This window comes from Kockiozyma suomiensis (assembly GCF_038497685.1).
Source record: "Kockiozyma suomiensis strain NRRL Y-17356 unplaced genomic scaffold V2V93scaffold_20, whole genome shotgun sequence".
Classification (NCBI taxonomy): domain Eukaryota; kingdom Fungi; phylum Ascomycota; class Lipomycetes; order Lipomycetales; family Lipomycetaceae; genus Kockiozyma; species Kockiozyma suomiensis.
Genome location: NW_027117683.1, coordinates 25,975 through 53,967, shown reverse-complemented (window position 1 = coordinate 53,967; position 27,993 = coordinate 25,975). Strand labels below are relative to the sequence as shown.

The following is a 27,993-nucleotide window of genomic DNA, read 5'->3' as shown; positions in this document are numbered from 1 at the left end:
TACTTACATATCTTATCAACAATGTACAGGTCAGATAGTTTTACATTATTGAATTCGTATCCTCATCTAAGTTCAGTCAGATGAATCAGTTTGTGTTTTTTGTCAACCTAGCAGAACCTCTTATCCCGGATTGTAGCCGCATAGTCTCAGCCTATGAAAACAAGCAGATAATAATTGATTATGCAGTTGAGCGTACTCAAGCAATAAAACAACTAGCAGTTCGACAGATAACGGACTGAAAAACTGGATAATCAGCTCTCTTGGTATTTTTCATCTAAAACAAATTTGTATATTTTTCCTATTGCTATTTTAACGAAACACAAATATTAAAAGCAGCTGCCTGTACCGATCTTTATGATTCCACCTGGCAGGTTCCCGTCTGCGTAATGATAGTCATTGCTGCCGCTAATACTCCTAGTAATCGCGGTGCATCTCAGCATCGTCTTGCACTTCAACAAATGTTTGGTTTTTTAAATTGAAATCAAATGGGAAGAGGATTAACTTCGAACATCAGTCATGTACTATTTGTATTCTCTCAAACGACCAGTGTACAAATCATGTATCTTGCTTTGATATTGTATATCTCTTAAAGGTATGCGAGCAGTCGCAACCAACCAGTTCATAAAGCTGACACAGCAGTAGGAATACAATCTTGCTATTTGCTGGCCTGTCCGTGATTGCCACAACTACGCAAGCATTGTGCAAGGTATTACTCAGTACCAAATGCCCATGCCATTTCGACGTGTTCGTAGGCCTACGACTCGTCTGTAAGCGCCTTATATCCCTAAAATTGCACGTATCTCAACGAAAATCCAATTTTCATGCAGAGCCACAAGAAGTTGAGATGCTTGACAATAACAATGCAGATAGATATGTCGAGCATCAAACAAAGAAGGCTAATAATATTTGTAATCAGTCTTCGACAGGTTAGTCATTCATTACAAGCCCCTTTCCGCATAAGCTAATGGCATCGCGATTGGCCGGAATTAGCCAAAATTACTATGGATGAAGAAGGATGTCTACTGCAGTAATAAGAGGCAAGAAAGAGACTATCAAAAGGTAGGAGAAAAACATCTTACGACTTCGATAGATCAAATACTCAGTTTATGAGGTACTAAAAACTAAAAAAAAAAAGAACATTAATGACTTCGAAACAGTGCTTAAGTTTGTTCCTCGATTGAAGTGGGTGCTTTTTAGCTTAACAATACGCGTTAATAAATCAGCTGTACGAATTATATATATTATTATGACACAACCCGCCGTTCGTCCAAAACCAGGCGAGCGCTAACAAGACCCAGCAACAAAACTAAAACTCTTTGAACAGCAATACCATTTATACAAACAAAATGCAACACCCTCTCGGTCGATATCGTTTTATTTCTTTCTCTTTGAATTGCCATAAAAAGAAAAAATTCACAAAGTAGGAAGCGTTTACTGGGCGTTGATGTGGAGTGTGGGAGTAGGCTTGGTGACGGCCTCGATCAGCTCAACAATGACGCTGTCTTTGGCCTTTGCGGCCAAGGCCTTGATGTCAATCAGCTCCTGCTGAACACCAGCGTTTGCCTCCTCCTCAGCTTTGCTGTTAGAGCTCGAGTGCTAATTATAAAGGTTAGTGCCGTCTATTTAATTAATAGGGAAAGAAGAGCTTCATACCTGTCCTTCGAACTCCTTGAACTCGGTCTCCTTAGAGGCCTTGTAAGCGGAAATCTCCTTGGAAGCCTCAGAGCGAGCATCCTTTAGCTTCTGGGTACGGTCTGAATATCCATTAGCTTATCTACACTTGTCCTAAGTAAGCTGGCGAGAGAAAGAAAAGGATACATACAAGCACGAGCCTTGGCAACGATAGCCTGAGCCTCCTTCTCTGCCTTTAATCAATCAGCAAAACACAAGGTTAGCAATTTTTATTTTTTTTATTTTTCACGTTTTAAGAGCCATTGACTCAAGGAAAAGCTTAGAGTGCACATGACGCTTAATTAGAAGTGAGAACCTACCTCGAGAAGGGTCTGGATTCCGGTAGAGCTCTGAGCAGACTATCAATCAAACAGAAATTAGCAATTCACTCGAAAAAGATAAAAGTAAAATAACGTGTTAGTACCATTATAAATTATCAATCAGTATTCAACAAACAAGAGAGATTGTGAAACGGTAAATGACTTGGTAGAGAGAGAAAAAGGAAAAGTGTCCTAAATTTCGAGATACACTTTGGGTTGCCCTCTTCGAGCCACCGATAACGTCCATTTTAGGATACTAGTCACGTATAGTCACGGGTTTGTGATAAATGTGATTCACGAATTATGTGTAACCCAGATTTGAAGAAGTGTAAAATAATATTCTTTGGTAAATGATTCTCTCTTTTGATTAAGAAATTTTTTTCATAGCATTCTTTACATACCAAGGAGCAATGTCACTGGCTTCAAAAATCACTCTTGGCTCTGTCTCCGTCTTGACGGTCGGAATCATATACGGCGTCCACTACATTCAAAAACTAGAAGAATATGTATGCTCACCTCTCTCAATTTTTCCTTTAACAATCTCTAACCCGTCTGTTTTGTGCTTTGTATAGAATATGTATCAGGGAGTAGTGCATGATCAGGAACGTCAAAGAATAAAGCAGGAGCGTGTTGATGAACTGAGAATGCAGCAAGCTTTACAGAAGGAATATGAAATAGCGCAACCAGTTGACCGAAGTTCCTCATCATTGCAGTCTAGTTCTGGCAAAAGTTGATAGCGCTCTGCTCAAATCCTATTCTTTTCTTCTCTCTACTTTCGGAGTTTTGGCTTTTTTAATTACTTCATATTGTATATAGCTATTCATATTATCAATACATACTTTCACTGCTTTTTACTGGATCCTAATTACTACTTGAGATTAAGCACAAGCTGCAAAAGATTCCACCCAAATTCCCATGCTCCACTCGCATACGAAGCAACATTCATCGCCCTGACAAATTGCCAAGCAGTCTGCATATTCATGATCGGATAATCCACAACTCCTGGAATACTAGTGCTAATTCCCGGATACTTGTCTCTGCATACACTCTTTGCCAAACATAAAGCACGTAACCCTTCTTCTCCACCGAACTTACCATAACCGGAGCCTTTGACTCCGCCAAATGGAAGTTGACAGACGTAGAACGTGGCAAAGTCGTTCACGGCCACATTACCTGTCTTCATTTCGCGGACGACTCGCTCGGTCGCTACGCTGCCTCGTTTACCAAATACGGAACCTCCGAGACCAAAATCAGGTGCGTTAGACATTCGAATAGCGTCGTCAACAGATGTGGCCTTCATGAGGACCATCACAGGGGCAAAAAGCTCTGTACGCGCGATTAGCATCTCTGGGGTGACGTCAATCAAGAGCGTTGGCTCAAAGTATGAACCGTGTTTATACTGTGGATGACTGTATGCTTGTCCTCCACATAATAACTTTGCGCCATGATAGACAGCATCGTCGATCAAAAACTTGAGACTAGTGAACCGCTCACTGTTGATCATTGCGCCCATGTCGATTGACTGCGTTTCGTCGAGAACGGATCCTACGCGGAGTACCGGGATACGCTTTTTGAGAGTAGCAACTAAACTTTCGTAGGCCTTGGGCTGAGCTATGATGCGTTCAATTCCAATACAGTTCTGACCGGCAGATTGGAATGACCCACGCATCAAAACTGAAGCCAAGGCATCACAGTTTTTCCAAGACTTTTGATATTCATCAAGGACTACAACTGCGTCTTTCCCACCTAGTTCAACAGTAACGGGAGTTAAAGATTTGGCCGCAGCCTCAAGAACTTTATGTGCGACAGGCTTCGATCCGATAAATGTGACGTGAGAGATGGAAGGGTGAGAAGTTAGAGCATCGGTGTCTTCAGGCCAGGGACATACCAATTGTACAATGTCAGGCGAATGACCGCAAGCCACAAGACAGCTGCGGACCATTGCAATAAAATGAGTTGACGACCAGACGACTTGCTCAGAACATTTGATGACAATTCCGTTGCCTGTGAAAAGCGCAGAGATTATCGGATTCAGAATGTTGTGCAGCTTCAGTAATTATTAGAATTTCCCTAGAACAAATAAAAGTAGATTCTCTACACACCGGATAATTCCAAGAAACAAGAGCCAACACGACTCCCAGAGGTTCATAAACCACCTCGGCGTCTTTGTAGCGAATGAGAAGGTTTGCCGGTCCGACGCGCTTAGAGGGCTTCATAGAAGACTCGCCATGTTTGATGGTCCACGATATCTTCTCCAAAGTAACCAAAATCTAAAATTAATAGGCTAGTATCGCTTTTGATTCAATTGAAAAGAAAAAAAATCGATTACCTCTCCTAGGGCAGCGTCTATCATGGTCTTGCCACTATCGCGACAAGCAAGACGAGCAACCTGCTCTTGGTTCTCTTTGAGAAACGTAAGAAGGGTACTCAGTACTCTCCGCCTCTCATCATAAGAAGTGTGTTTCCAATTTGTCTCTTGGACGGTCTTGCATTTGGCGATAGCTGTGTCGACGTCTGGTTTGGAGGTAGCTTTGAGTCGGCCAAGATAGGCTCCGGTTGCCGGACAGTAGCATTGAATCATTTGAGGCGCATTTTTGGTTCGCAGAATTGGGATTGGAGATGTATCAACCGGAAGGTTAGCTGTTGAAGGCTTCCAACCAGGCTGCGACTCGGGTGGGAATTTGTATGTGAACTTGTAGATGGGCTTTGAGATCGCTGGTTTGCGAAGTCGCGGGAGAAAAAAAGGGATAACAATAGCCGAGAGAGTTAGAACGAGCCATTTCCAAGTGCTGTCACTCCAATTGATATTGATTGATATCTCTGGAGTCGCATTGAAGTACCAAGCGACTGCTTCTGCGACGTACTTTGGGGCCATGGTTAACAAAGTGAATGTGTACAACTTTCCCGATAAAACAATTTACGGGTGTAGTACTAGACCCGTATGTTGCAAGCATATCGAAACTCTATTGAGACAATGTCTGTTATGGGTTTCTGATCTCGAATGTAGCGGCACGAACAATACTGGATATTTATTTGCTTATTGGAAGGCGATGAATATGGAATATAGAAACTGTAGAATAGAAGAGTATACTATGAAGATTAACAGGCAAATGCATCCTTATCATGACGCCTGGAAATCGCGACGAGAAAAGTACATTTACCCTGCAAACCCTCCTACTCTTCTGCCTCTGCCTCCTCTTCCGTTACTACGTCACCTCCTCTCGTCTTTTCAATTAGACCACAATGGCTAGTTTAGCAAGCAGCCGCGGTGGGTTCTCGTCCGGCTCAGCTACTGGCATACCCTCGCTTACTTCCTCGAGCGACGCTCTGCATTTGAGCCGTCCCGCGATCGGCATCATTAGCGAGTTCGAGATGGACAACCTCGCCTCCGACAGCACCAAACTAAAGAATCAATCGTACTCCTCCACCGTTCCTTTTCCTGCTACTGAAAATTCATCTTCTGCATCTATTTCCCATGCCAGATACTTCCCCGCCCCTTCTTCGCGGCTCTCAAGTTTCTATCTTGCTGCCAAACATGTCCTGCTCAAGTACATTCGCTTTATCGGCCCGGGCTTCATGATCGCCGTCGCCTACATTGACCCCGGTAATTACTCTACCGATGTCTCCGCCGGTGCTTCCTTTCGCTTCAAACTTCTCTTTGTAGTTCTGCTGGCGAATATTTTCGCTATCTTTCTACAGTCGCTCTGCACAAAGCTAGGTTGCGTCACCGGTCTTGATCTGGCTCAGAACTGTCGCGCGCACCTGCCTCGCTGGCTCTGCATTGTCCTTTACATCCTTGCTGAAACTGCTATTATTGTTACCGATCTTGCGGAAGTAATTGGAACCGCAATAGCCCTCAATATACTTTTGAAAATTCCCCTCGTAGCTGGCGTCGCAATCACAATTCTCGACGTGCTCATAGTCCTCTTTGCTTATCGCCCTAATGGATCTCTCAAGGGCTTGCGTTGGTTTGAGCAGGCCGTTGCACTACTTGTTTTGGCTGTCGTTATCTGCTTCTGTGTCGAGCTAACTCACATTACCGCTTCCGTTGGTGAAGTATTCAAAGGATACCTTCCTTCAAGGACTGTCGTCTCTAGCGATGGGCTATATGCATCCTGTGGTATTCTTGGAGCTACTGTCATGCCTCACAGCTTATATTTAGGCTCGGGATTAATCCAGCCTCGCTTGCGCGACTATGATATAAATGCCGGAACCTATGTTGCAGTACCCGAAGATGTGAACAATGAACCCAAGTATCGTCCTTCATTAGCAGCTATCAATCATGCTCTAAAGTACTCTCTTGTTGAGCAGGCCATCGCTCTTTTTACATTTGCATTATTTGTTAACTCGGCAATTCTCATCGTGGCGGCTGCAACTTTATCTGATACTCCTGGTGCCTCCGATGCCGATCTGTTTTCCATCTACCAGATGCTCTCGTCAAACCTCGGCAAGGCTGCAGGTACCGTCTTCGCCCTTGCCCTTCTTTTTTCAGGCCAGTCAGCTGGAATCGTGTGTACTCTTGCGGGTCAAATGGTGTCTGAAGGTTTCCTACATTGGTCTCTTCGTCCGTGGCTGCGTAGAGTGATTACGCGTAGCATCGCTGTCGCACCGTGTATCGCCGTTGCCGCTGCCGTAGGCAGAGAAGGGCTGAGTGTTGTGCTCAATTTATCGCAGGTCATGCTGTCGATTTTACTTCCTTTTGTTACTGCGCCGTTGATTTACTTTACCTGTTTAAAGCGTTTCATGCAGGTTCCTGTTAATCTAACTGCCACTGCTTCTGCTACTGCTACTGCTGTAGATCAAGATGATGCATTATCAATGGCCGATATGAGTCGGCGGAATGATGCAGAAATTGAACGTGTTGCGCTGGTAACTGTTGATATGTCAAATAATATTATTATCACTATTGCTGCGATAACGATTTGGTTATTCATCACGGGTCTTAATGTGTAAGTTTTGCTCGACATGTGTATAGTTGTTTTTTTACTAATTCTCACTGTGTTAGCTATCTTGTCGTAATGTTGGGTACTGGTGAAGCCACAATTGGTTAGGCTGTTGGATGATTTGCTTTTTTTCTTGTATTTTGCCAGTCGCATGTGTTCGGAGGTCCTGTTGCATTTTTGGAAAGGGCGCTAATGATTTTATTGGATTGCGCACGTCTGGCGAGAATATGTTTTTTATTAGTTGGTTAGTTGGATGATTGTTGGATAAAGCACTCTTTAATGATTTAAACGCTTGTCAGAAAAACTATAATACATTCCAAGATACTTTGACTATACATCGAGTCGTTTCCGCTTAGTATTATCCAACTTACTATACCCTGCTTTTCTCTTTTTCGAAGCATATCTACCGTTGTCGTTGTTGCTGTTTCGGCTGCTGTAGGTTGTGGGAGGATATAAAGGCTTCCAATCATTTGTCAGATTAACTTGTTGGAATGGGAATGGTGGTATATCTAGTTCTTGCTGTGTAGGACCCATTACTTCAACTGACTCTGCTAGAACAGTTACATGACGTTGTTCTCCACTTTTTTGACTCGTGTTGTTATAAGGGATTTCTTGGGATCTGTTCTCTTCTGCAGATGATTGATCAGAATCTGATTCACTAGAGTATCTTTCTGGTTCTTCTTCTGACTCTTCTTGTGATTCTTCATCGTCGCTTGAATCAGTGCTATTTGAAGAGCTACTAGAGGTACTACTTGCGCCCTCTCTATTCTCTGCAACGCTGTCTTCGTCTTCATCTGATATCTCACTCTCATCGCCGTCATCCGACGACAAATCTGATGAGACTTTCTCATCTTCATCCTCTTCATTATCGCTCGCGAGTTCGTCATTTACTGCGACTTCAGACTTTTCGTTCACAGATTTATCTCCGCCACCAATCGTAGCCTTCAAAGAACTCATTAGACGACTTAAGTAACTGCGATTTGCAGCTACAAGATTTCTAGCGTCCTCCTCTTTTTCATCCTCTTTTTCAATGTTCACTTCGGTCTCAATTTGATTTGCTGTCTCGCAGTCATCGTCGGTGTCGATGGGAATAGCTTGGATTCGTTGTAATACTCTGTTTCTTGCTTCTTCCAGTTTATTCTGTTCCTCAGTTGTAGAGGATACCTCACTTAACATCAGCTTTTGTTCACGTATACGTTGCTTCGCGCGCCGACGACGTAGATTCCGCGCCTTTGTAGACGGAAGACCTTTGAATGGTTGTGAAGATGTCGCGTTTAAAGTAGTTTGTGTAGATGGAGATTCAGTAAAGGAAGGTATTAGCTGTTGACGTTTATTGGGCGTACTTGTGCTATATGGATGTCAAAAGCCAGTTATAAAAAGAGAACTCAAAAATTTGCTTACGCTATTGGAGCTGTCTGATCCACTTTTATTATTCGCTTTTCGGGAGTAGTTATTGATTGCTCTGTCAATAATGAGACCTGCTCTACTGAAGCCGTCGATAAAAGAAGTGGTTCAATGGCGAAGAAATCATGTGGGGCGGTAAAGTAATTAATTGCCGGTCTTTCATGCTCAGGATTTATTCTCTCAATTCTAGAAATAAGGAAGCTGTTAGTGCTTCATTTCTTTAGTATTAAAGTCAAGGTACCGTACATTACTGTTTGCCCATCGATTAGAGTATTGCGAACGGTATGCCATAGACAGAAATTGAATCCATCCTCATCAAAGCACCTATACTCGATTGCCTCAAACAAACTCCCTTCCTGTTCCTTCTCTTCGTTTGATAATCTTTCAAAAGCTTCTAGTTCATCTCGAGTATGAAAAAAATCGAAAAAATTGTCATGAATAGTACAGATCAAATCTCGAATTAACGGGTCGTGTTGCAGAAACTCGTCACCTAGACTCCAGATTACTCGTAAATCCTCAGCATTCGACGTCCTTAATATAAATTTGTATCGACTAGGCATATTTTTGCTCTTTTTAGGAGAGGTGCTGCGCTGCTAACCTAGATCATTTGTAAGATGATGTTTAATTTCGGAAATCAGCATTTCGAGGTTTTGGATTTTCTCATATTGAAACCTTAATACAAGCAGAGCGTAAGTTTGTGAGATGATGTATTCGAATACATGAACGAAAGAAAATATACATATTCTGCAATCTATTATAAGGAAAAACAGGGACAAATAGCAAATCGTTTATTAGAAAGTAATACATGCACACCAAAAAGAGATGAAAGTTAAATAAGACAAAAAAGCAGCGCAACAAAAGCAGAAAAGAGAAATTGTAAGACTTTTGTTTCTTCCTCAAACAGATATCATGAATTTGTCGTATCTTTTATTCTCTCCAGCTGATGAGATTACTGATGCAAAGTAGCAATTAGATTACAATACCCAAATGATTGGTACGATATCAAATTAAAACGATAAAAAAGGAAAGGAAAATGAAATGAGTCGTATCCAAATTCAATCATTAATCGGGATCTGCGTTTCCAGTAATCAATAGCAGAATAAGATATCTACATAACAGTAATTAGTAATTTTTCTCTCCATCAGTTAAATAGAAAACTCACATGTTGAGGAAAGATATAAACAGCCAGATTACCACGCTACTGATAGTAGTCCACTTCCCATTCGACAGGTCAACATACTCAACTCCGCTCCGATCTAAATCAAAACTAGTTTCCTCATCATCATCCTCATCACCATGAGTCGTGACAATAACGGGCACTCGCATAAACTGCTTCCGGCAAGTAAAGTATATTAAAGGAGCCGATACAAACGGAAGCATAAGCGACAAGACAACTTGTGAGAGATTTAGCACATCACCAAGGCCTTCTCGACCAATAGTTCCCGCCACGGCAATACAAGGCACAATTGCTATTGAGCGAGTGATAAGTCGTCGAAGCCAGGGCGTCATTGTCCAGTGTAAAAATCCTTCAGAAACCATCTGTCCGGCAAGAGTGCATACTATACCAGCGGATTGTCCTGAAAACAGCAATGCAAGTGCAAAAATCGTTCCAGCGGCAGGAGAAAGATTTGCAGTCAACATATCGTAAATCGAAAACAAATCAGAATCGACGGCACGAGGAGACCCCGCCAACGCCGCACCAGAAACAATTAAAATTGCACAGTTGACAAATAAAGCAAATGTGACTAGCGAGACAGCAAGTTCAACAATCGAGAATCGCAACGTATATTGAATAGCAGCTAACGAAGGACGATATTTTACATCATCAAGCGAGTCACCTGGATCTGACGAGAAATTACCTTCTTTTTCATCAAATTCACGTAATCTAGGCTGTACAAGACCGGATCCTAGATAGAGACTGTGAGGCATAACTGTAGCGCCCATAATACCGCATGAATAGTAAAGGCCACGATCAACGACGACAGTGCGTGAAGGCAGAAATCCAGACATGATTTCACCAAACGTCGTATTTTGGATTTTACTTAGCTCAATACCGAAGCAGACAACGACAGCAAGTACCAGCGCAGCAACGGCATACTCGAACCAGCGTACGGCTTTTAGAGATCCATTGGGCTTATAGGCCACCAGCACAATCAAGACATCAACAATTGTAATTGCGACTCCAGCAACGAGAGGAATATTAAAAAGGATGTTTAGAGAAATGGCAGTACCAATAACTTCAGCGAGATCCGTAGCGATGATAGCTGCTTCAGCGAGCGTGTACAGAATAACACATAGCCAGCGCGGAAAATGTGCTCGACAATTCTGAGCAAGATCAAGACCGGTAACTGAGCCCAATTTGGCACATAAGGCTTGTAAAAAAATTGAGAAAACATTTGACAAAAGAACAACAAACAGAAGTTGAAAGCGAAAAATGGCTCCGGCGGCCACGTCAGTCGCATAATTACCTGGATCGATATACGCCACAGCAATCATAAATCCAGGGCCCACAAAACGAATGTACTTAAAAAAAGCCTCTTTTGTGCGAAAATAAAGCGTTCTGAACCAGTTTTTATTATACACGGGCGGCGGAGCAAGAGCGTCAAGGTCAACATAATCATCAACAAACTCATCAGGCCGTGCAGGCGCAGCAGATCGACCTGGATGACGCCTTGACCCGGGATCAAGCGAGTCCAGCTCATACTCATCCACGGTTGCAGTAGTATCCATTGACTTGCGCATATGTGCCCAGTTCTTCTTTGCGACGGCGGACATCGCTGCAGCACTGCCGCGTCGGGCACGACCGCCGCCGACACCGGAGCCGCCATTGGCCGCGCGGCCGAAGGAAGTGGTGATTCCAGGCGGTTGGTCGTCTGATAGTATTCCAGTATCTCCCGCAAGAAGATCTATATCTGGATTAGTCCTTCTTGCGCGGTTCGCCATTGCATTTGCAGAGGCATTTGTTGAGAAGGCAGCATCAAACGCGTCCGGATTCTGGTTATACCGCGCGTCTCCGGACGGTTCTGGATCGCGAGTCGGACAATTCATAGCAAAACCCGGTAAAGATTTCGCAATTGAGAGCAGCCGGAAAGAAGGCGCGGAGAAGGAGTGGAAGAGAGCGGAGGAGAGTATTTGGTATTTGAGCCAAGGAGGACTTTCGTGCCGCAGCACGCAAAGCCAGCTAGGTTTGGAGTAGTGCGGGCAAGGTTTAGGCAGATGGGCGCTCTGTGCTTAGCCAGCAACAGACTATTAGATTACGAAGTTGAGTATGTATTAATCAAATAAAGTGTATATTTGATGGTTTTAATGTCAATGCTGTATGATGTTCGCTTGTGCTTATAATAAGTCTTTTGTCATCTACCCGGAACTCTTCCCTGCGCTCTTCCGACTACTCCGTTCCTTCCCGAACGGCTCATCTCTTTCCATTATGCACAATAAAGACTACTCCATCCCGACTACTCAGATATGATACAACGCCCGCTACCGTCGCCCCGCGACAGCAGCCAACTTCTCCCAAAACTCGCCACTAACCACCCTACTATACTCTCTCAACTTACTCCACAACTCCCGGATCGCCAACCTCTGCTCCGGCAGCATCGAGTACTGTAAACTGTACAGCCTACTTCTCTGAATGGGCACAAACTGTCCTGTCAACAGCAGGGACACCACTCTAAATGAGAGATAATGACGCTGAATCCGCTTACTTAGTAAAAAGTACTGCTGGAACATCGCCCTAATTGGCAACGCAATCGGTCTCAGCTTAATATAAACCATCTGCGATCTCATCTCTTTCTTGTCTGCCGCAACAGGCTGCGCAAGCTCAAATTCAATGCCTCCTGGAAGCCGTTTAGAGTCCTTCAATCTTAGCATTATTGCAAATAGCGGGAAATGATTCAGTAAGGCAAGCGAGCTTTCCAGCATCGCATTCACAACAATGATACCTAACCGTGACCCAGCAAATGTGAGATAAAACACCAGCACTGTCGGTAATAAAAATGTGAGCAAAGTGAATAGAAGGGTTCCTAAGAGCAATTGATCAAGGTCGTAGTCAACAGAGTCAATTCGGTTTCGCAGTACATTCCGTCTCTTACCCCGAAACAAATGGAACAGTGAAACAAGCGACGTCAATTGCCAATTGTAGATCCTCGCTGAAGCCAAATAGCATGAATATATCTGTATTGTCAAAAATGAAATGAAATCAGCAATCAGTGCAATAGGGAACGTGGCACCGACAAATCCAGAGAGTCCAAATAGGTAAATCAGATCTGGCAAGCAATGTCTAAAGAGTCGCAATGTGCTGCTCCAAAACTCAATCACCCACAAAAATAACTCGCCAAAGAAGGCAACTAGCTCGTTATTAAGTTTAAGACCACCAGGCCAGTCCATAAGCCACTCAATCGTCTGTCTCAATCCGGTCGTCAAAATTTCGTCGATGCAGTATTCCACGAATGAAACTATCGAATGCCGATTGTCAATCATGTATGATCCTACAGCAGCACCAATAATAATATCGTTGGCGACTAGCCAAAGACTGTTATAAAACCTTATGTACTCAGGCTGGAATGTAGTCTGAATTAGCAGACTACGCTTTTGATTCCGCAGCGTGATGTACTGAATCGGCCAGTAGCTTGCCTGCTGTAGGCGTAAATCCAACTGTTGAACTATACAATAAAATTTTAGTCATCCATCAAGAATGATATAAAGAAAAGAATAGCAAAAACTGACCAGTGGCAGATACATCTTTGAGGGCAGGCAATGAATCCTTCGGGCACCACTCAATAACCAACAATACCGCCTCTGTGAGCACTCTGTAAACCATCAATCCACCGATGACAGCCCACATCATCATCACCAGCGTAGCAGTCCACATGAAGGACAAAACTTGAACTCCTTTTCTTGCGGCAACCCATCCAAATCTCCTCATTGAGGCCCATGCATTCTCACAGTTTTCATGTTGACCTATAACCTTTGCCACGGCATCATTCACCAGCGCGTCAAGATCGTAAGCAAAATTTATCTCATCCATCCAATTTCGCAGACTATTATTCTCGACATCAGTCTGCTCAAATCCAAACTTTGCGTGTTTCTCTGTCTGAGATATCAGCTCTTGTCGCTTCTTTAATACCTGACTATCCTCATCTTCAGCGCTATTGACAGAACTTCTATCCGCGAGTTCAAGTGTGATCGGCACAAATGAGAAATATTGCAGTTTCCTCGGAACGGGTCTCTCATAATATATAATCTGAAATGTTGTTGCATCTTTTGAGCGAACAATTGGAGTAGATTCAGCACTTGTCGTGACAACTTGTAGTGGCAACCCATTCGCGTCACTGCCTGGACAATTAATTGTCCCAACAACTCCAAACTTTGAAAGATCAAACAAGACATTTAACGCATCATCTGCATCCGAATTATCTCCAAAAAGAGCTTCCTTATCTTGAACTATTTTCTTCAAAGTATCAACATCAACTCCAGAATATATTGAAACAACCACAAAGTCAGACATTGAATTCTGAAATCCGACAATGACGCCCGTTATAGCACATAAACAGTCTGTAGGCCAAAATATGCGCGTCATACATGGCTTTTGCTTTCGTAATTGCACAGCAGATCGGACGCTTTCTCGGTACGAAAATATCGCGCTGTAGTCATATACTATACGTTCTTTTCGTCCCGCTACTCTGTAAAGATTCTCAATCTGTGCATCATGCAGGTCAGATGGGGGTCTGCTTGGAATCTGATTAGCTATAGTAGGATTGCCAGATGAACTTTTGTGGTCGTTTATATCGCGACGCAAGCTGCTCCGCTCGTGCAGCAATCTATGATGAGTCGAAATTTCCTCTGTAGGAGAACTGGCCGAGGAGACGGGGACTGAACGTGCGCCGGATATAGTAGTTCCACCGTGACGAATCCCGATTTGAGAAGAAGGTAGATATATATGAAGATTTCTACCATTTCGATTCCGTTTGTCGCTCAAATTTGAATCACCAGGCTTCGCTGCCGATACTGCTGCGGCTGTTGTTGTTGTTGTTGTTGTTGTTGTTGTTGTTGTTGTTATCGTCGTCGTCGCCAATGTTGTTTTGGCTGTTGTTGCTTTTTGTGGAACACTCTGCTGCAGTTCTTTTTTTGAAGGTTTGATTGGCAATGGTGAAGTTGGCGAGACTGGAGAGTCAGAGGATGAAGACGAGAAGTCGGCACTCATCCCTTCGTCAGCGGTTGATCTGTCTGGCACAGCAATCATGGCGAAACTACAACTTGTTCAAAAACTTCCACGTCGATGAAGTTGATCACGAGCTGAAATTCGTCTGCCTCGTTCCGAATTGTTCTAAAAAGTCATTAGTTGGTCTTATACATTGGTCTTGAAATGATATTGAAATTGATACTTTTTCAGACTCTCGCAATGCAATAATGCCTACGGGCACTAGAAGTGCCAGAAAGATGAGTGTCAAAACACCAAAAGCTTTACCAAGACGCTCCTATATTTTCAAACTGGTCAAAACAAATAAAACGGATAGATTGTATGATAACTCGAGTAGACATACAAGGACTCCTCGGTGATAGATATAGGCAGTGAATTCGAACGCGAGCGGAAATACTCTGAATTTGTGAGAAATAAAGCCAGTTACAAAGAATAAGAATGACGCAAGGATGTAGAATACTAGACGCATCTACTCGATATTGATTTTGATGAATTGTTGAGATGTGTCGATAATATTCGAATAAATCTGAGGACTTTATAGTCAACAGGGCATTATTTCTTAGTAAAATGAAAAGCAATTGAGTAATATATAGAGTATCACAATAATATTCTAAAATGAGTGCTGAAGTAATTAAAGAGCTAAATATTCTTTGTATGAGCTCGAGTCGGCTTGTAACTAAACTTCGAGACTTTTGCTCACCGTCCGTTTTGGGAGTTTGGAATACGATACTTAGTTTCCTTACTATACTTCACTATACTTTGCTGTACTAACCTATTCAGCATGTTTATTTTCTGATTTTTGAATTTGGAATTAGTATTATTTAGTGTACTAATCTTCACATTCCGTAACTACAGATATCTCATCGTCTATAGCTGCGGAAGACACTAAGATATAATAATGAATTCGAACCAAAGCATACAGTATAAACAGCAATAGGTAATTCAATCAATATAGAAAAAACCTGATCTATCGAATATAAAAACATTAACTCCGTCTTAACGCCCAAATACCTTTCCTATTCGCCAATTCCATAAACCAGTTCAATCTCAAACCTAGACAGCAATCCTCTTCTTCAAGCTTAAAAACCCCAGATACCCAATCTCAGCCTTCGAGCTCTGATATCGAACAAGTTTGATTTGAAGCTCACTCCAGTTCTTGGACCCAGTGTATCCTGCTTTACGCACAAGACTTTCTAATGTCTGCTCTTTAGATACAAAATGCTCCGGCGGAACGTCCGGCAAATATGTAGCCGAATATCGACGCGAGGAAACAGAGAATGAAATACGAATACCATGCGTACCAAATTCCCAATCTAGGGCATCATCCGCGTCTTCGAAATGAGTCAACAAAGACACTCTATAAGAGACGAAGTTAGTCTTACTGATCGTCGCCTTCTGAACGAATAAACATACCCGCACTCAAGAGAGGGCAGCTCTTTCAGCGAAATAGGACTAAATCTCGTATCATCGAATGCCCTGGAGCCCGCAGAAAAAGATCAGCAGGAATTATCAAACTCGGTACGCAAATCAATACATACGCGATATTGGCATAATTTGCAAGTCCCTTCTCCAATGGCTGCGGTTCAAAAGTTCCAATACAACCTCTCAGCCTCGTTCCATTTTTTCCAATGGTGTTCCACGTCACAAATAAAGGAAAAGTCGACGTCGAAGCCGACACAGCTGCAGCTGCGCTGAAGGTAGACGACAGAGCACTTGTCGTCGATTCAAGTGATGACGAGGACGAGTCTGCTTCGATTGCCTTTGTAAACACCGAGAGCGGAGCGGGCGATCTTCCTTCAAAATGAGCAACTAAAACTTCAAAGCAAAATGCACATTGTCCTGCATTCGCCATCTTTTATCTCTATTCTAAGCTGTATATAATGATGTATAGTATATGATCTGCTGACTGACGGTGATGATTTGGGAGTTCAAAACGTGCGAACGAGGGTGTATGGGGTTTGTGCAGATATTTTAGTGTATATGCCTGAATCTGCTCGTTTTCATAATCCTAATAGTAAATACTGATATATTACAGTTATATTCATTATATTGAACTAATTGTAATCAGATTTAATCAGCCAAAAAAAGAAAAGGTACGGTCAGAACAAATAAGCAGTACACTTCAATTAAAGTTTATAGTTCACGATCGCGTCATCGATTAGAAAGCTTGCTTTAATCTTTTTTAAAGCTTCCAATACATATCGATTCCTAATATTTTGTCAATTGATAACTGCTTTCAATAGATATTTGCTTGTGTATTCATCTCCTAATGGCCGACTCTACCGACGCATCTCTGTCGAGAAAAGTAAAAGATACAGTACGTTACTATCTCTTATCAGCGCTACAGTTTTTATGTCGTCAACCTCAGCTAATACTTATTGTTCAGACGGCTGGATTCGTTGGTGGTGCAGTTCAAGTGCTCATTGGTAAATTTTCACTACTGATTGATTGCGAACTATTTACTTAATCTAATACTTGTTAGGCCAACCGTTTGATCTCGTCAAAGTTCGTCTGCAGACAGGCCAGTTCTCCTCGCCCCTCGAAGCATTCCGCAAAACCCTTGCTTCAGAAGGACCATTAGCATTCTACAAAGGCACTGCGTCTCCTTTGTTTGGTGTTGGCGTCTGCGTTTCTGTTCAATTCTACGCTTTCCACGAAGCAAGAAGATACCTTCTCTCATCCTCGAACTCCCCACAACTTACTCTTCCACAATTCTATCTCGCTGGCGCAGTCGCCGGTATTGCTAATAGTCCAGTCGCAGGTCCCGTCGAGCAAATTAGAATTCTTCTACAAACCCAGCGACACACCGAGAAGCTCTACTCTGGACCCACCGACGCAGTCCGCAAGATCTATGCCAGTGAAGGTCTCCGTGGTATTTTTCGCGGTCAATTCGTAACTTTGTTCCGCGAAGCCCAAGCGTACGGTCTTTGGTTCCTTACTTTTGAGTATCTGATGCAGAAATTACAGTCTCAAGGTGTAAAACGGGACGAGATCCCTGCTTGGAAAGTAGCCGGCTGCGGTGCTCTCGCCGGCGAGGTACTCTGGCTAGGATCCTATCCGCTTGACGTGATCAAAAGTCAAGTTCAAAGTGACAAGTTCGGAAAGGACAGTGTATACAAAGGTGCGATTGATGCCGCAAGGAAAACATATAGAAGTGGCGGACTGGCTGGATTTTGGCGAGGTTTGGTGCCAACTTTATTGCGTGCGACGCCTTGCAGCGCTGGTACATTCATGAGCGTCGAGCTGACTATGAGGTTATTGGGATGATCAATTAGATATTGTTTGTAAAATAATTAGTATTTGTAATCTACTATGCAAATGTAAAGAATAAAAATGATACAATGAGACCCAAAAAACGCCACTGATGACTGTCTTTAAACAATGACATCCAAAAACCAATTACCCAAAGCATGCAAACAGCGAATGCTAATCCCGTAGACCTAATGTATGACCCATCTAAAAATCATAAAATGTGAAGCTCATAGAAGAGGAAAAAAAGAACAATTTGAGAATCAAAATGCTTAGACCATGAAAGACTCGCCGCATCCACACTCTCCCTTTATATTGGGATTGTGGAACACAAACCGGTTACTGAGTTTGTCGTCGACCCAGTCCATTTCCGAACCGATGATGCTAAAAAGTGCTTTGGAGTCAATCAAAACTTTGACGCCATCCTGGACAACTTCCTCGTCGAATTTGCCCGGCTTGTCAACATACTCGAGGTGGTACTGCAGCCCCGAGCACCCGCGGTTGCGGACACCAATACGCAGTAATTTGGGCGATGGCTGTGCCAGCAAACCCTTGATGTGAGCCACGGCGTTCGGGGTCATAGTCATGGCAGCTTTCCGAGGCTTGAACTTGCGGTAAGTCTTTGGTGCGGGGGCGGCAGCAGTAGCAGCAGTAGCAGCAGTAGTAGTCGTGTCAGCAGTAGCATCAACAGTAGCAGTAGCAGCAGCAGACTTGATTGGATGCTCCTTAACGGATTGCGGCTGCTTCTTGACTCCGTCCAGAGCCTTTGCTAGAACTTCCTTCGAAGGCGGCGTCTCGGAGTCAAAGATCGAGTTGAGGAACTCTGATTCCGGCAACTGCGCACTCAGACTATGTCTTCTCCACATAGGCACAGGCGAGTCAACTTTCTTTGCCTTCGAGAGTGCGGGATCAAAATGGTGAACGGCGACCTGCTGAGTCTGCAGTTGCTGAGTCTGAAGGAAGCGTCGGAAGGACGACCGGCCAAGCGGAAGCGCGATATTGCGCGCTGCGGATGAATACAGCGACATTTGAAAATGAATTGAAATGTATAGATAAGAAAAAGAGGATTTGTTGAGGAAAAGGAAAGGAAGAAAAGCTGTGTGGATAGAGAATGTGGATAAAGAGAATGCGGTGGAGGAAGCAAAGATGACGAAGCGGAGAGGCCCTAATAAAAGCGAGCCTGGCCACTGCTCGTCTTCAGGGTCAGGTTTAATATTGACCAATGAGTGGCGAGATATTGTCATATACTCTCAGCGCTGACGCATTTAGGAAAGTTTAGCATAAGTGCATCAACATTTAGTGCATATTAGATAAGATTGATCCGAATTCGCTGCGGTTTGGAATAGGCTGCCAATTTGTAATCATAATTGATAGTGCTTTCTGCCTTAATACTGTTTTTAAATTGAAATCAGATATGATTTAAATATGAATATAATTACAAGCTCAAGACAGACATAGATGCATATCGCTGTTCAGAAGCAGCTGTTTCAGAAGCAGCTGTTCTTTGCGGCCCGGCCAGTCAAGGGCTCATCACCTGGACTCAAAGCACGTGCAATCCTCATTCCATCTGATAGCACTGATAACAATTTCTATATACCATTCTCGGCTACTATATCTTACAGCGTCCTATAGCACATTGCCCCAGAACCGTGACTTGCGGCTCTGCTTGATCTTGCTCTCGCTCGTACTCGTACTCCCATTCTCCTCAAACAGCTGCTTTGCCAACGCAAACCGCCTCGCCTCGTACTCCTCCCTCTCAGGCTCGTTATGGTCAACCGCAACTTCTTCTTCATCGGCCTCGCCTGCATCAGTCATGGTAACCTCATTTTCAGGCTCTTGCACTGCATCAGACTCCCTTACAATCTTAATGATCTCTTCCACTCGCCTCTGCACCAACTCGTTCACACTCGAGCCTACCGCTCTGTACACCCCCGCCGTAGTCACGGGGCGCGCCCGGATAATGTTAAGTATCGACCGATTAGACAGCACATATCGAATTCCTTCGTCCTCCTCTCGCGCCACTTGGTCGCGCCACTTCGTTAGCATCCGCAGTAAAGGCTGATCCTCGGTCTTCAAAATATTAAACTTCTCGCGCAGTGCTAGCCATCCACCAGCGCCGGTACCATTCTCGTCATCATATGTTGGGCTCGAGTAGTATCGTAAACACTCTTCACGCGAGCTAGCCAGCACTGATTCAAGCTTGTTCTCAGCCACAAGCTTATTACGCAGCTTGTCAAAAATATTTAGCAGGAAATGCGTATCACATCGCGCATAGGCTGCCATCTCCTTCGTCAGCGGCCGGATTCTCCAATCTGCCATTTGATATTCTTTCGACGCCAGAAATCCGCAGTACGTATCCAGCAAAAAGGCAAGCGATCGGCCTTGCAGCTGTAAATCCCGCGCCGCGTAGTAGGTGTCAAACATGCAGACCAGATATAATCCCAAGTCTCGCTGTAGCCATATCACATCCATTCGCGAACCATGAAACACCTTAACAATTTTCGGATCCGTAAACACTTCATTCAGAACTTGCAATTCTGTCCGTAATTTCAAGGTATCAATCAGAAAATCATGTGAACGTGTACTGATCTGCATCAAGCACACCAATCCAATATATGATCGAAGATCATGATGCTCGAGATCAACCGCGATTGCGTCTTCATGCTTCAGCTCCTTCAACATGGTCTTTAGTCCCTTCCTATCGTCAATCCAAATGGGCTCTGTAGTGTCTAATGGCATAGGATCTATCGCTTTTGTGATCTTTAGCAGTCGCTTTGGAAACTTTGCCCCCACAATCTCACTCTCGTATGGGTTCTTATACACAGGCATCGCACCCTTTTCTGGATACGCCAACTGCAATGATTCCGCCAGCGGCACTTTTGCGTTAGGCTTTGTCGTCAACAAAGGCTTAAAGGGTATCGTTGCAAAATTATCACACTTTATTTTAAATTGAAGTTGCGGTTTCTCAATGTCCGCTTTAAAGATCGTTGGATCTAATCGTCTCTTTTGTGGTAGTTTCTGTTGCTGTGCTGCTGATGTGGTTGAGAGTATTTCAAGTGTTGAAGATTTATTGTTCAAAACCATATCAAGATACGTGTCCTATTATACATAAAAGTCAGTAGTAGCCCACATCAATCAACAGCAGAAAAACACACCGTTCTCTCAAACATAGTATCATTGACTTCCTCAATTTCCTTCCACCGCGCAGAAAGGTCACCAACTCCATCAACACTCTTCCCAAATCCAGCTCCAGCAGCATCAAGCAAAGAACTAGCAATATCCATAAGTCTAGCCGAACTACGATCCAGTCGTTCAGCAAGTTCTGGTTCGAGCATCTTATGATATCCCAGGTCTTTGGCGGCGAGTTTCGAGGCTGCCTGTGTAGTTTTCAAAACTGCACTCAAAATATGCGAGTTTTGACTCTCAAAATCCATTGCTTCTTCTGCCATTTAGAAAAGCCTTCGTTTCTTCTCTTCTAGAAACAGAAATCAGAAAATTGTGTACTCTAGATGTAGTATTGAAAAAATAGTCCCAACCATCGAAACTTTAATCCTCGACGAAATTCATTCTACAAACTTCAATTTCGGCACTGCTCTTCTTTCTTTACTCTATCTGATTTATATCTGCTCAACGCCTCTTATTTCTTTTGAATTATTTCCTTACTTTCTTGTGAAAATAGTAGCATATTACATGGGAAACCTGATGTCCGCAAGTTTTGCTCCCGAGTGTAACGAAGTCAAGACAAAGTATGACAACTGTTTTAATGAGTGGTATAGTGAAAGTAAATTTCCCTATTATTATCTTTTTCTTTCTCTTTTCAGTTTATCTAATCTTTGTTTGATAGAATTTTTAAAAGGGAAAGGTGTAAGTTTTATTTGCTGAAAAATTATCGCACAATATGGACGTCATAATTGACAGTGTACACTAAGGCAATGAACCCATGCGAACAATTATACGAAGACTATAAAGCCTGTCTTGGCGTATGTATCTCCTACTTTCTTCATACGCATATGTACCCAGCGAATATGTGCAAAGGCTAATATCATTGATATCTAAAGAAAGCACTCACTGCTAGAGGAATCAAAAATATGCTCGATAAATCTAGAGAAGATGCGCCGTTCGAAGTCGGTGGCCGAACGCAGGATGAGTTGAATGAGGAAATTGGCAAAAAATAATCTTTCCTTTCATCTACTTTTTTTTTCTTGTACATAGTATCTGTTGTCATATAATCAGGGTTAAATTTCTCAACTATGGATTGTTTATATAAAGAAACACACAAACTAATGAAACATTATTATTTCAAACACGCTTTCAATAACTTTCAAACAAATGCAATATATCGTATCAATACAGGCTTTTATTCTTAACTCATACACATCACACATCGACACCAACAACCTTCGCCATCTCTTGCACAGCAACCACGCTCTCAAACTCTAACGCATCAATATCAACAATCACAAGACTATCTCTCAGCCTGAACAGAGAATCTTTCAAACTCACGTCTTGCACCGGGATCCCTCTGATCCATTTCGGCCACCAAGACTGAACATCTTCTGCTTCCTCAGCTACTTCATAGACATCAAGAGTTTTGAAAAGATCAAAGCTTGGCGATTTCATCAAGACTATATAATCCAGATATATCTGTCCACCAGTATTCCAATTTGGAATATCGCCAACGTCTTCAAAGCTGCTGAGTAGCGACAACAAGTCATCTACATTCTCAGAAATAACGGCCTGCGGCCCAACCGTACGAATAATCACCTCATGAGCTTGTTCCCACTCGGCGGCAGCAAGGAGGTATTGTGCCTCTTGAACGGATTCACCCGCGTGATGTGCGTGTAATGCCTACGTAATTTAGTCAGCCGAATTTCCTTTACTGCAATAAAAAAAAGTAAATAACTCACCTTAGCGGTTAAAAGCATTTTCAACGGTAAATGCAACGTATTTAATAAATACGCTTCCGTCTCCGCGTTCATGTCTTTAACATGCCTATTCAACAAATCTTGCACCGCTTTCCGACAAATTGTAACATCGTCAACGTGCAGCAACACAAAAAGTGCTTGCATCCACTCGCCAGCACTCTCCAGTTGAAAGGCGAAATCCACACTTAGCTTGTCGCCACTCAAAACACTCGCCTGTGTAGCCGTCCGTATTGATTTAACACGGCATAAAATATTAAAAATTTGCCATGATACCGACATATCAAGGGCCTGGCCATCTGAAAGTGGAATTACGGCAGACTCGACTGCATAGGATTTATCAGCGTAAAGCTTAAGCAACTCGTAAAGCGTATCCTTGACGGACGAGCCCATATCCGGAGAAGCAACATCAGTAATGGAGTTGAATGCAGTCTCATAGGCAGTAACCGCCTTTTCGATACTATCTTCCTCGAAAATCTCGTACCACAGACGAAGGCCAAACGCTCTTTGCCAATTCAAGCCCTTGGAAACACAAATGTCAGATACCACATCTTCAACGAATCCGCCAGAACCTGTAGCAATAGATGTATTTCCAGACATCAACTCATAGACCTTACGAATCGAAGCAGGAATATGAGACAACACTTGTCTCATTGTCCAGTCATTAATCTGATTCTTTATATCGCGGCGGAAGTCTGCATCACCACCAATTAACGACACCAGAGTAGCCAGATGCAGATTAGAATCTTTCACTGCTTCCAAGCAAGCCTGCTCAACCTGATGTCCCGAAAGAAGTACAAAAACAGCCTCTTCGCGCGGTAATTTCTGTAAATCACTCGACACATCCTTCTCAACAAGTTCTTCCAAAAACTCAGAAAGCTGTGACTTGCGAATCAACTCTGCCGCAACATTTTGATCAGCAGCAGGATTCACAAGCAGCGGATCCATGACTATCTCATCAAACAATATACTGGCCAACTTCCAGACATTCTTCACAAAATCATCCGATCCAATCTTTTGATTATAAAAGTTATACACCTCTGAAAACGTCAAAGTCAGCCTAGGACGAAACAACGGTAGCGCAGCTTCTCTAAACGTGACCACCGAGTTATTGAGATGTACTCGAAGAAAATCAAATCCACTAGCAGGAATTGCGATATCGAACGAAGACCGAGGAACCATCTCTTTCCCTGACAATGCAAATAGAGACTTACTCGCCTTCGCTTCAACAGCCTCAGCCTCAGCGGCTTTAGCTTGAGCTTCGGCTTCTGCGGATTTCTCAAACTAAATAATCCAAAATCATCAGTATCAAACCTTCTTTAAAAACACAAGGATAACATACAAATCGATCACCGCCAAAAATAGCAGAATCAAGATCAGCAAACGAAAACTTGAAGTCTTCAAGACGATTTGTAAACTTCGTCTCTTCCAGCCAACCAAGTCTTGTGGTTTCAGCTTCATTCCACAAGCTCGACGCTTTATCAGCGAACACAAGCTGTTCAATCCAATCATGACCAACTGGAACGTCAACCGGCTTAAACGTTTTCTCTTCCAATTCATAATCATCATAATTTTCATCTTCCCGTCCCAAGACCGACCCGTTATCGGGGACACCTTCATCGTCCTCTTGATGAGCCTCTTCCTTGTCTTCATCCGAGATCATCTCTTCTTCCTCCTCCTGGTAAGAAGGACGAAACTCAGAATCGACAGATGGCTGGCTAATCTTAAAGGTGTCCCCTCCTGCTAAAAAAGGATGCTGCTGAGCTTGAGAGGACATTGATGCATTCCATCCCCCTGGTAATCTAGCCAGACTAGGAGAAGCGTCATATTCAGCAGGCGATGACATGGAAACATCAGCAGTAGCTTTTTGTGGCGTCATAAATGGTACGTCATCAGTCTTCATCGGCGAAAACCCATAAACAGCTGGTTTCTGGACGGCAGGAAATCGCAACGCTGACTGGGTCTGAGACTCAGGCTGAATGGTCACCTTCACAGGCTCTGAAGTCTCGTCATACTCATCGCCACTGTCATCTAACAATCCCCACACACTAAAATGCTCTACGCTAAACACCCAGGTTCCTTTATCCGCCATGTAAGTTAGAAATTTCGTTCCTGGAACTGACTTAAGGCGCTGAAGGTGACGAGGAACAGCCGGATGGTCTGGGTCAAGAATAGGCTCCTTAGTGTCCTTCTTGGTAGGCCAGCAATTTTCAAGAGTGACTGTTCCTGGTACATTAAGACCTTTTCCGACTTCGGGCTTGTTGTGATCGTCGGGATAGACAGTGCATGTCTTCTTTCCAAAAATCACATACTGCCCAGGAATTTGCTCAGGATGCGCAAAAGTAGAAAGATCAACGGGAGAATTGAAAGTGACTTCTCCGTATCCCCTCCTTCCAACCTGGTAGTCTTCGACATGAGATAATTCTTTCAAGCTCATCTTCCTTAGAGCCGATCTGCTAGGGTAACTCCAGTATCCGTCGCTATCATATGCGGGGCTGCTATAGTTATGAGCTGGCTGCAGAGTATTTGCAGTGTTAGAAATCGCCTTATCAGCTGCAGAAGCGACAGCAGGAGTCGCAGGGGCTTCCTTCTCGACAACAGGTGCTGTCTTCGCAAAAATAGAAGAACCGGTAGGCAATTCTTTCATTTCAGGCATAGTGTTTGACTTGACTGGCTCCTTAGGCTCTTTAGACGGAGTATCAACGTATTTGGAAAGATCACCGCCTCCAGTCAGCAAATCAGATTCCGTGACACGTTTATCAATAACAAGCTTTCTGATATCATTGCGAGGGCTGAAAGCCTCGGATGAGAGGATAGCCTTATCCGCAAGTCCGTCAAATAGCAAACTCTTAGACATTAATGGTGCCGAAGAACCACTTGCCGAGGAAATACTTCCCGACGAAGAGCGCGTAACAGCTGCCTTCGGGCGCGGGCTAGAAGCTGGACGAGGAGACAGCTTGTACGTCGGCAACAAAGCGGGCTTCTTTTTCTGAGCACCATTGGAAATCGGAGTAGCGATAGGACCAGGTGAATTTGGATTCTGTCCAGCTGTAGAGAAGAGCGGATTTGCGCCAAACGGATTTTGGTCGATCGAGGCTTGAAGAGGGTTTTGCTGCTGCAAACCCAAGCCATTTTGGGAACCACCAAACATAGAGCTAACTTGTTGCTGGCCGGAATTGCCAAACATTGAATTATTGTTGGTTGCACCAAATCCACCCGTAGAAGCATTATTACCAACGCCAAATAGACCGCCAGTCTGCTGAGGCTGAGTGGACGAGAACAAGCCACCAGTCTGCGGCTTTGCACCAAACAAACCACCCGAAGACTGAGTATTGTTATTAGCCGCGCCAAAAAGTCCCCCGGAAGTATTTGCGTTAGAGTTGGTATTGCCGAACAATGACGCACCCGCAGGCTGCGCATTAGTGGTACTACCAAAAAGTCCACCAGTCTGAGCCTGTTGCTGATTGGGTTGCGTCTGACCAAATCCAAATGCTGGCTTTTGCTGGTTGTTTTGATTATTTTGACCAAAGAGCGACGGGGCGGAGGTAGTATTGTTAGTGGCGCCGAATCCACTTCCAAACCCACCAAAAGCAGGCTTGGCCTGATTGCTATTATTGTTATTGTTATTGGTAGTAGCACCAAACCCGCCAAAAGTAGAAGGCTGACTGGTGGCAGTGTTGTTGGTTGTTCCAAATCCGCCAAATGTCGAAGGCGCTGACGTATTGGTTTGCCCAAATCCGGTATTTGCATTTGTATTGCCAAAGAGCCCAGTACCTGTGTTGTTATTTGTGGAGCCGAATGCGGATGGGGTACCGCTACCGAAGGCTGGAGCAGCAGAGGTATTATTACTCGATGCTCCAAATCCACCAAATCCACCGGTGGCACCGGTGCCAAATGCAGGCTTAGCCTGATTATTGCTAGCACCAAAACCACCAAAGGATGTTGCTGTATTTGATTGTCCAAATGCCGGAGCTGAGGTAGCAGCATTTGTAGAACCAAAAGCGCCAGTGTTGGTGTTTCCAAACAGTCCGCCACCAGTTGCGGAAGGATTCGTGTTTGTTGACCCAAACAATCCACCGGTTGCAGGTTTTTGTCCAAATAGTCCACCTGACGTGTTGTTGTTATTTGCACCGAACGCATTGGAAGATCCAAATCCTCCGGATGTATTGTTGCTAGCATTGTTGTTACCAAATAAGCCAGGACTCGGCGAATTGTTCGCGGGTTGACCAAAAGCGCTTGTAGGCTGACCGAAAGTGCCTGATCCGAAACCGGTCGGCTTGCCGAATGCGCCAGCGCCGGTAGTATTTCCATACCGTCTACCTTGAGCGTAATCTTGCTCTCGAAGTTCTTCAAATGAAAACTTCTGATACGCTGGCATGCAAGAAATACTTTGGTAGATACTGGTTACATTAGAAGCGGGTTCTTTTTCCTTCAAAGGATCAAACGGGGTAACCGCAGTGCCCTGGTTGGTAGCACCATTAGCTGCGCCAAACCCACCGCCAAACCCAGTAGCAGGCGGTGTATTGGAAGTTGCCGACCCAAATCCACCAAAAGCTGATGCAGGCTTGGCCGGCGTAGATCCAAACAGGCTAGATCCACCGGACGCGTTGGTATTCTGTCCAAATGGACTGGTGGTGGTGTTGGTGGATCCAAAAGCGTTACCGCCGCCAAACGGAGAGGTAGTGTTTGTATTGGCCGCTTGGGTTGATCCAAAAAGGCCACCGCCAGAGTTGGTATTGTTTGCACCAAACCCAGTTGATGCAGCACCAAATGTAGGTCGAGAGGCGGTTCCAAATCCAGCTAAATATTTGTCAGTAGTCTGCATTACTCATCACAGATTGATAAACATACAAAATCCGGATGATTGATTGCTATTGTTATTATTATTATTATTATTGTTTTGGCCAAATAAACCACCATTGGTCGGTGTTGTGTTGGATCCGAAAGCATTCGACTGACCAAAGCCCCCTGTATCATCATGTCAGAGGTTATTAAAAAACAGAAGATTTTCATTTCAATTAAGCCGACTCACCAGTTGTGCCAGTATTTGAGCCGAAGCCTGGAGTGGGAGTCGAATTGTTGTTACCAAATAAAGAGGATTGTTGATTTGTGTTGTTATTGCTGTTGTTGAAGCCACCAAAGGCGGATCCAGTACCACCCGACTGACCAAACATTGCCGCACAGGTCTATTATCTGCCCAGCGATAATATCAACAGTCGCTAAAGGTCCGATGCTGATAAATGTCGAGGAAGAACAGTAGTAGACGACAGAGATCAAAAAACCTT

General features: G+C 43.7%; 13 protein-coding genes across 13 annotated transcripts; 4 read left to right on the top strand and 9 right to left on the bottom strand.

The window, feature by feature from the left end:
• Positions 1–1,098: 1,098 nt before the first annotated feature.
• V2V93DRAFT_376480 (H+-ATPase G subunit-domain-containing protein) lies at positions 1,099–2,210 on the bottom strand. Its single transcript, XM_066911759.1, has 5 exons — positions 2,096–2,210; positions 1,992–2,030; positions 1,823–1,865; positions 1,654–1,754; positions 1,099–1,596 (listed from the first exon to the last, which is right to left on the bottom strand). Exons 1-5 carry the CDS (start codon positions 2,096–2,098, stop codon positions 1,432–1,434), a joined length of 351 nt encoding a protein of 116 aa, XP_066763041.1. The 5' UTR covers positions 2,099–2,210; the 3' UTR covers positions 1,099–1,431.
• Positions 2,211–2,339: 129 nt separating this feature from the next.
• Positions 2,340–2,841, top strand: V2V93DRAFT_376478 (uncharacterized protein). The gene is made up of 2 exons (XM_066911758.1): positions 2,340–2,497; positions 2,564–2,841. The coding sequence occupies exons 1-2, from the start codon at positions 2,402–2,404 to the stop codon at positions 2,723–2,725; spliced, it is 258 nt and encodes an 85-aa protein (XP_066763040.1). The 5' UTR covers positions 2,340–2,401; the 3' UTR covers positions 2,726–2,841.
• V2V93DRAFT_376476 (Aldehyde/histidinol dehydrogenase) lies at positions 2,796–4,864 on the bottom strand. The gene is made up of 3 exons (XM_066911757.1): positions 4,321–4,864; positions 4,094–4,261; positions 2,796–4,038 (listed from the first exon to the last, which is right to left on the bottom strand). Exons 1-3 carry the CDS (start codon positions 4,570–4,572, stop codon positions 2,860–2,862), a joined length of 1,599 nt encoding a protein of 532 aa, XP_066763039.1. The 5' UTR covers positions 4,573–4,864; the 3' UTR covers positions 2,796–2,859.
• A 335-nt stretch (positions 4,865–5,199) lies between these two features.
• On the top strand, positions 5,200–7,350 carry V2V93DRAFT_376472 (natural resistance-associated macrophage protein). The gene is made up of 2 exons (XM_066911756.1): positions 5,200–6,940; positions 6,997–7,350. Exons 1-2 carry the CDS (start codon positions 5,235–5,237, stop codon positions 7,040–7,042), a joined length of 1,752 nt encoding a protein of 583 aa, XP_066763038.1. The 5' UTR covers positions 5,200–5,234; the 3' UTR covers positions 7,043–7,350.
• On the bottom strand, positions 7,192–9,030 carry V2V93DRAFT_376471 (uncharacterized protein). Its single transcript, XM_066911755.1, has 3 exons — positions 8,585–9,030; positions 8,336–8,524; positions 7,192–8,282 (listed from the first exon to the last, which is right to left on the bottom strand). The coding sequence occupies exons 1-3, from the start codon at positions 8,896–8,898 to the stop codon at positions 7,265–7,267; spliced, it is 1,521 nt and encodes a 506-aa protein (XP_066763037.1). The 5' UTR covers positions 8,899–9,030; the 3' UTR covers positions 7,192–7,264.
• V2V93DRAFT_340550 (natural resistance-associated macrophage protein-domain-containing protein) lies at positions 9,031–11,507 on the bottom strand. Its single transcript, XM_066907794.1, has 2 exons — positions 9,501–11,507; positions 9,031–9,446 (listed from the first exon to the last, which is right to left on the bottom strand). Exons 1-2 carry the CDS (start codon positions 11,384–11,386, stop codon positions 9,401–9,403), a joined length of 1,932 nt encoding a protein of 643 aa, XP_066763036.1. The 5' UTR covers positions 11,387–11,507; the 3' UTR covers positions 9,031–9,400.
• Positions 11,508–11,818: 311 nt separating this feature from the next.
• Positions 11,819–14,540, bottom strand: V2V93DRAFT_329580 (N-acetylglucosaminyl transferase component-domain-containing protein; the record flags this gene model as incomplete). The annotated part of the gene is made up of 2 exons (XM_066907631.1): positions 11,819–12,999; positions 13,064–14,540. The coding sequence occupies 2 exons, from the start codon at positions 14,538–14,540 to the stop codon at positions 11,819–11,821; spliced, it is 2,658 nt and encodes an 885-aa protein (XP_066763035.1).
• A 672-nt stretch (positions 14,541–15,212) lies between these two features.
• V2V93DRAFT_376464 (AMMECR1 domain-containing protein) lies at positions 15,213–16,572 on the bottom strand. Its single transcript, XM_066911754.1, has 3 exons — positions 16,076–16,572; positions 15,951–16,013; positions 15,213–15,894 (listed from the first exon to the last, which is right to left on the bottom strand). Exons 1-3 carry the CDS (start codon positions 16,387–16,389, stop codon positions 15,591–15,593), a joined length of 681 nt encoding a protein of 226 aa, XP_066763034.1. The 5' UTR covers positions 16,390–16,572; the 3' UTR covers positions 15,213–15,590.
• Positions 16,559–17,883, top strand: V2V93DRAFT_376460 (mitochondrial carrier domain-containing protein). Its single transcript, XM_066911753.1, has 3 exons — positions 16,559–16,854; positions 16,924–16,963; positions 17,020–17,883. The coding sequence occupies exons 1-3, from the start codon at positions 16,807–16,809 to the stop codon at positions 17,802–17,804; spliced, it is 873 nt and encodes a 290-aa protein (XP_066763033.1). The 5' UTR covers positions 16,559–16,806; the 3' UTR covers positions 17,805–17,883.
• V2V93DRAFT_376459 (uncharacterized protein) lies at positions 17,819–18,916 on the bottom strand. Its single transcript, XM_066911752.1, has one exon. It carries the CDS (start codon positions 18,812–18,814, stop codon positions 18,059–18,061), a length of 756 nt encoding a protein of 251 aa, XP_066763032.1. The 5' UTR covers positions 18,815–18,916; the 3' UTR covers positions 17,819–18,058.
• Positions 18,917–19,183: 267 nt separating this feature from the next.
• Positions 19,184–21,293, bottom strand: V2V93DRAFT_351532 (ribonuclease H-like domain-containing protein). Its single transcript, XM_066907987.1, has 2 exons — positions 20,942–21,293; positions 19,184–20,885 (listed from the first exon to the last, which is right to left on the bottom strand). The coding sequence occupies exons 1-2, from the start codon at positions 21,233–21,235 to the stop codon at positions 19,413–19,415; spliced, it is 1,767 nt and encodes a 588-aa protein (XP_066763031.1). The 5' UTR covers positions 21,236–21,293; the 3' UTR covers positions 19,184–19,412.
• Positions 21,294–21,373: 80 nt separating this feature from the next.
• On the top strand, positions 21,374–22,092 carry V2V93DRAFT_376455 (uncharacterized protein). The gene is made up of 4 exons (XM_066911751.1): positions 21,374–21,567; positions 21,631–21,650; positions 21,716–21,766; positions 21,845–22,092. Exons 1-4 carry the CDS (start codon positions 21,477–21,479, stop codon positions 21,959–21,961), a joined length of 279 nt encoding a protein of 92 aa, XP_066763030.1. The 5' UTR covers positions 21,374–21,476; the 3' UTR covers positions 21,962–22,092.
• V2V93DRAFT_389017 (nuclear protein 96-domain-containing protein) lies at positions 22,007–27,981 on the bottom strand. Its single transcript, XM_066912346.1, has 5 exons — positions 27,741–27,981; positions 27,560–27,676; positions 24,051–27,508; positions 22,694–23,992; positions 22,007–22,634 (listed from the first exon to the last, which is right to left on the bottom strand). The coding sequence occupies exons 1-5, from the start codon at positions 27,880–27,882 to the stop codon at positions 22,164–22,166; spliced, it is 5,487 nt and encodes a 1,828-aa protein (XP_066763029.1). The 5' UTR covers positions 27,883–27,981; the 3' UTR covers positions 22,007–22,163.
• Positions 27,982–27,993: the final 12 nt, after the last annotated feature.

What these genes read in the sequence shown, in the direction of transcription:
- V2V93DRAFT_376480 (XM_066911759.1), bottom strand. An exon ending in GAATCCAGACCCTTCTCGAG is followed by an intron (nt 1,866 to 1,991) that starts GTAGGTTCTCAC and finishes GATTGATTAAAG; the next exon opens with GCAGAGAAGGAGGCTCAGGC. An exon ending in CGTTGCCAAGGCTCGTGCTT is followed by an intron (nt 1,755 to 1,822) that starts GTATGTATCCTT and finishes ATGGATATTCAG; the next exon opens with ACCGTACCCAGAAGCTAAAG.
- V2V93DRAFT_376478 (XM_066911758.1), top strand. Translation starts at nt 2,402, where the DNA reads ATGTCACTGGCTTCAAAAATCACTCTTGGCTCTGTCTCCGTCTTGACG. An exon ending in TTCAAAAACTAGAAGAATAT is followed by an intron (nt 2,498 to 2,563) that starts GTATGCTCACCT and finishes TGCTTTGTATAG; the next exon opens with AATATGTATCAGGGAGTAGT.
- V2V93DRAFT_376476 (XM_066911757.1), bottom strand. Translation starts at nt 4,572, where the DNA reads ATGATTCAATGCTACTGTCCGGCAACCGGAGCCTATCTTGGCCGACTC. An exon ending in TAGACGCTGCCCTAGGAGAG is followed by an intron (nt 4,262 to 4,320) that starts GTAATCGATTTT and finishes TATTAATTTTAG; the next exon opens with ATTTTGGTTACTTTGGAGAA. An exon ending in TTGTTTCTTGGAATTATCCG is followed by an intron (nt 4,039 to 4,093) that starts GTGTGTAGAGAA and finishes TAATTACTGAAG; the next exon opens with CTGCACAACATTCTGAATCC.
- V2V93DRAFT_376472 (XM_066911756.1), top strand. Translation starts at nt 5,235, where the DNA reads ATGGCTAGTTTAGCAAGCAGCCGCGGTGGGTTCTCGTCCGGCTCAGCT. An exon ending in TTCATCACGGGTCTTAATGT is followed by an intron (nt 6,941 to 6,996) that starts GTAAGTTTTGCT and finishes TCACTGTGTTAG; the next exon opens with CTATCTTGTCGTAATGTTGG.
- V2V93DRAFT_376471 (XM_066911755.1), bottom strand. Translation starts at nt 8,898, where the DNA reads ATGCCTAGTCGATACAAATTTATATTAAGGACGTCGAATGCTGAGGAT. An exon ending in ATCGATGGGCAAACAGTAAT is followed by an intron (nt 8,525 to 8,584) that starts GTACGGTACCTT and finishes CCTTATTTCTAG; the next exon opens with AATTGAGAGAATAAATCCTG. An exon ending in GATCAGACAGCTCCAATAGC is followed by an intron (nt 8,283 to 8,335) that starts GTAAGCAAATTT and finishes ACATCCATATAG; the next exon opens with CACAAGTACGCCCAATAAAC.
- V2V93DRAFT_340550 (XM_066907794.1), bottom strand. Translation starts at nt 11,386, where the DNA reads ATGAATTGTCCGACTCGCGATCCAGAACCGTCCGGAGACGCGCGGTAT. An exon ending in TTTATATCTTTCCTCAACAT is followed by an intron (nt 9,447 to 9,500) that starts GTGAGTTTTCTA and finishes ACTGTTATGTAG; the next exon opens with ATATCTTATTCTGCTATTGA.
- V2V93DRAFT_376464 (XM_066911754.1), bottom strand. Translation starts at nt 16,389, where the DNA reads ATGGCGAATGCAGGACAATGTGCATTTTGCTTTGAAGTTTTAGTTGCT. An exon ending in GCAAATTATGCCAATATCGC is followed by an intron (nt 16,014 to 16,075) that starts GTATGTATTGAT and finishes TGCGGGCTCCAG; the next exon opens with GGCATTCGATGATACGAGAT. An exon ending in CTGCCCTCTCTTGAGTGCGG is followed by an intron (nt 15,895 to 15,950) that starts GTATGTTTATTC and finishes CGTCTCTTATAG; the next exon opens with AGTGTCTTTGTTGACTCATT.
- V2V93DRAFT_376460 (XM_066911753.1), top strand. Translation starts at nt 16,807, where the DNA reads ATGGCCGACTCTACCGACGCATCTCTGTCGAGAAAAGTAAAAGATACA. An exon ending in CGAGAAAAGTAAAAGATACA is followed by an intron (nt 16,855 to 16,923) that starts GTACGTTACTAT and finishes CTTATTGTTCAG; the next exon opens with ACGGCTGGATTCGTTGGTGG. An exon ending in TGCAGTTCAAGTGCTCATTG is followed by an intron (nt 16,964 to 17,019) that starts GTAAATTTTCAC and finishes AATACTTGTTAG; the next exon opens with GCCAACCGTTTGATCTCGTC.
- V2V93DRAFT_376459 (XM_066911752.1), bottom strand. Translation starts at nt 18,814, where the DNA reads ATGTCGCTGTATTCATCCGCAGCGCGCAATATCGCGCTTCCGCTTGGC.
- V2V93DRAFT_351532 (XM_066907987.1), bottom strand. Translation starts at nt 21,235, where the DNA reads ATGGCAGAAGAAGCAATGGATTTTGAGAGTCAAAACTCGCATATTTTG. An exon ending in ATACTATGTTTGAGAGAACG is followed by an intron (nt 20,886 to 20,941) that starts GTGTGTTTTTCT and finishes TATGTATAATAG; the next exon opens with GACACGTATCTTGATATGGT.
- V2V93DRAFT_376455 (XM_066911751.1), top strand. Translation starts at nt 21,477, where the DNA reads ATGGGAAACCTGATGTCCGCAAGTTTTGCTCCCGAGTGTAACGAAGTC. An exon ending in TAATGAGTGGTATAGTGAAA is followed by an intron (nt 21,568 to 21,630) that starts GTAAATTTCCCT and finishes TTTGTTTGATAG; the next exon opens with AATTTTTAAAAGGGAAAGGT. An exon ending in ACTATAAAGCCTGTCTTGGC is followed by an intron (nt 21,767 to 21,844) that starts GTATGTATCTCC and finishes TGATATCTAAAG; the next exon opens with AAAGCACTCACTGCTAGAGG.
- V2V93DRAFT_389017 (XM_066912346.1), bottom strand. Translation starts at nt 27,882, where the DNA reads ATGTTTGGTCAGTCGGGTGGTACTGGATCCGCCTTTGGTGGCTTCAAC. An exon ending in CTCAAATACTGGCACAACTG is followed by an intron (nt 27,677 to 27,740) that starts GTGAGTCGGCTT and finishes ATGATGATACAG; the next exon opens with GGGGCTTTGGTCAGTCGAAT. An exon ending in CAATCAATCATCCGGATTTT is followed by an intron (nt 27,509 to 27,559) that starts GTATGTTTATCA and finishes ACAAATATTTAG; the next exon opens with CTGGATTTGGAACCGCCTCT.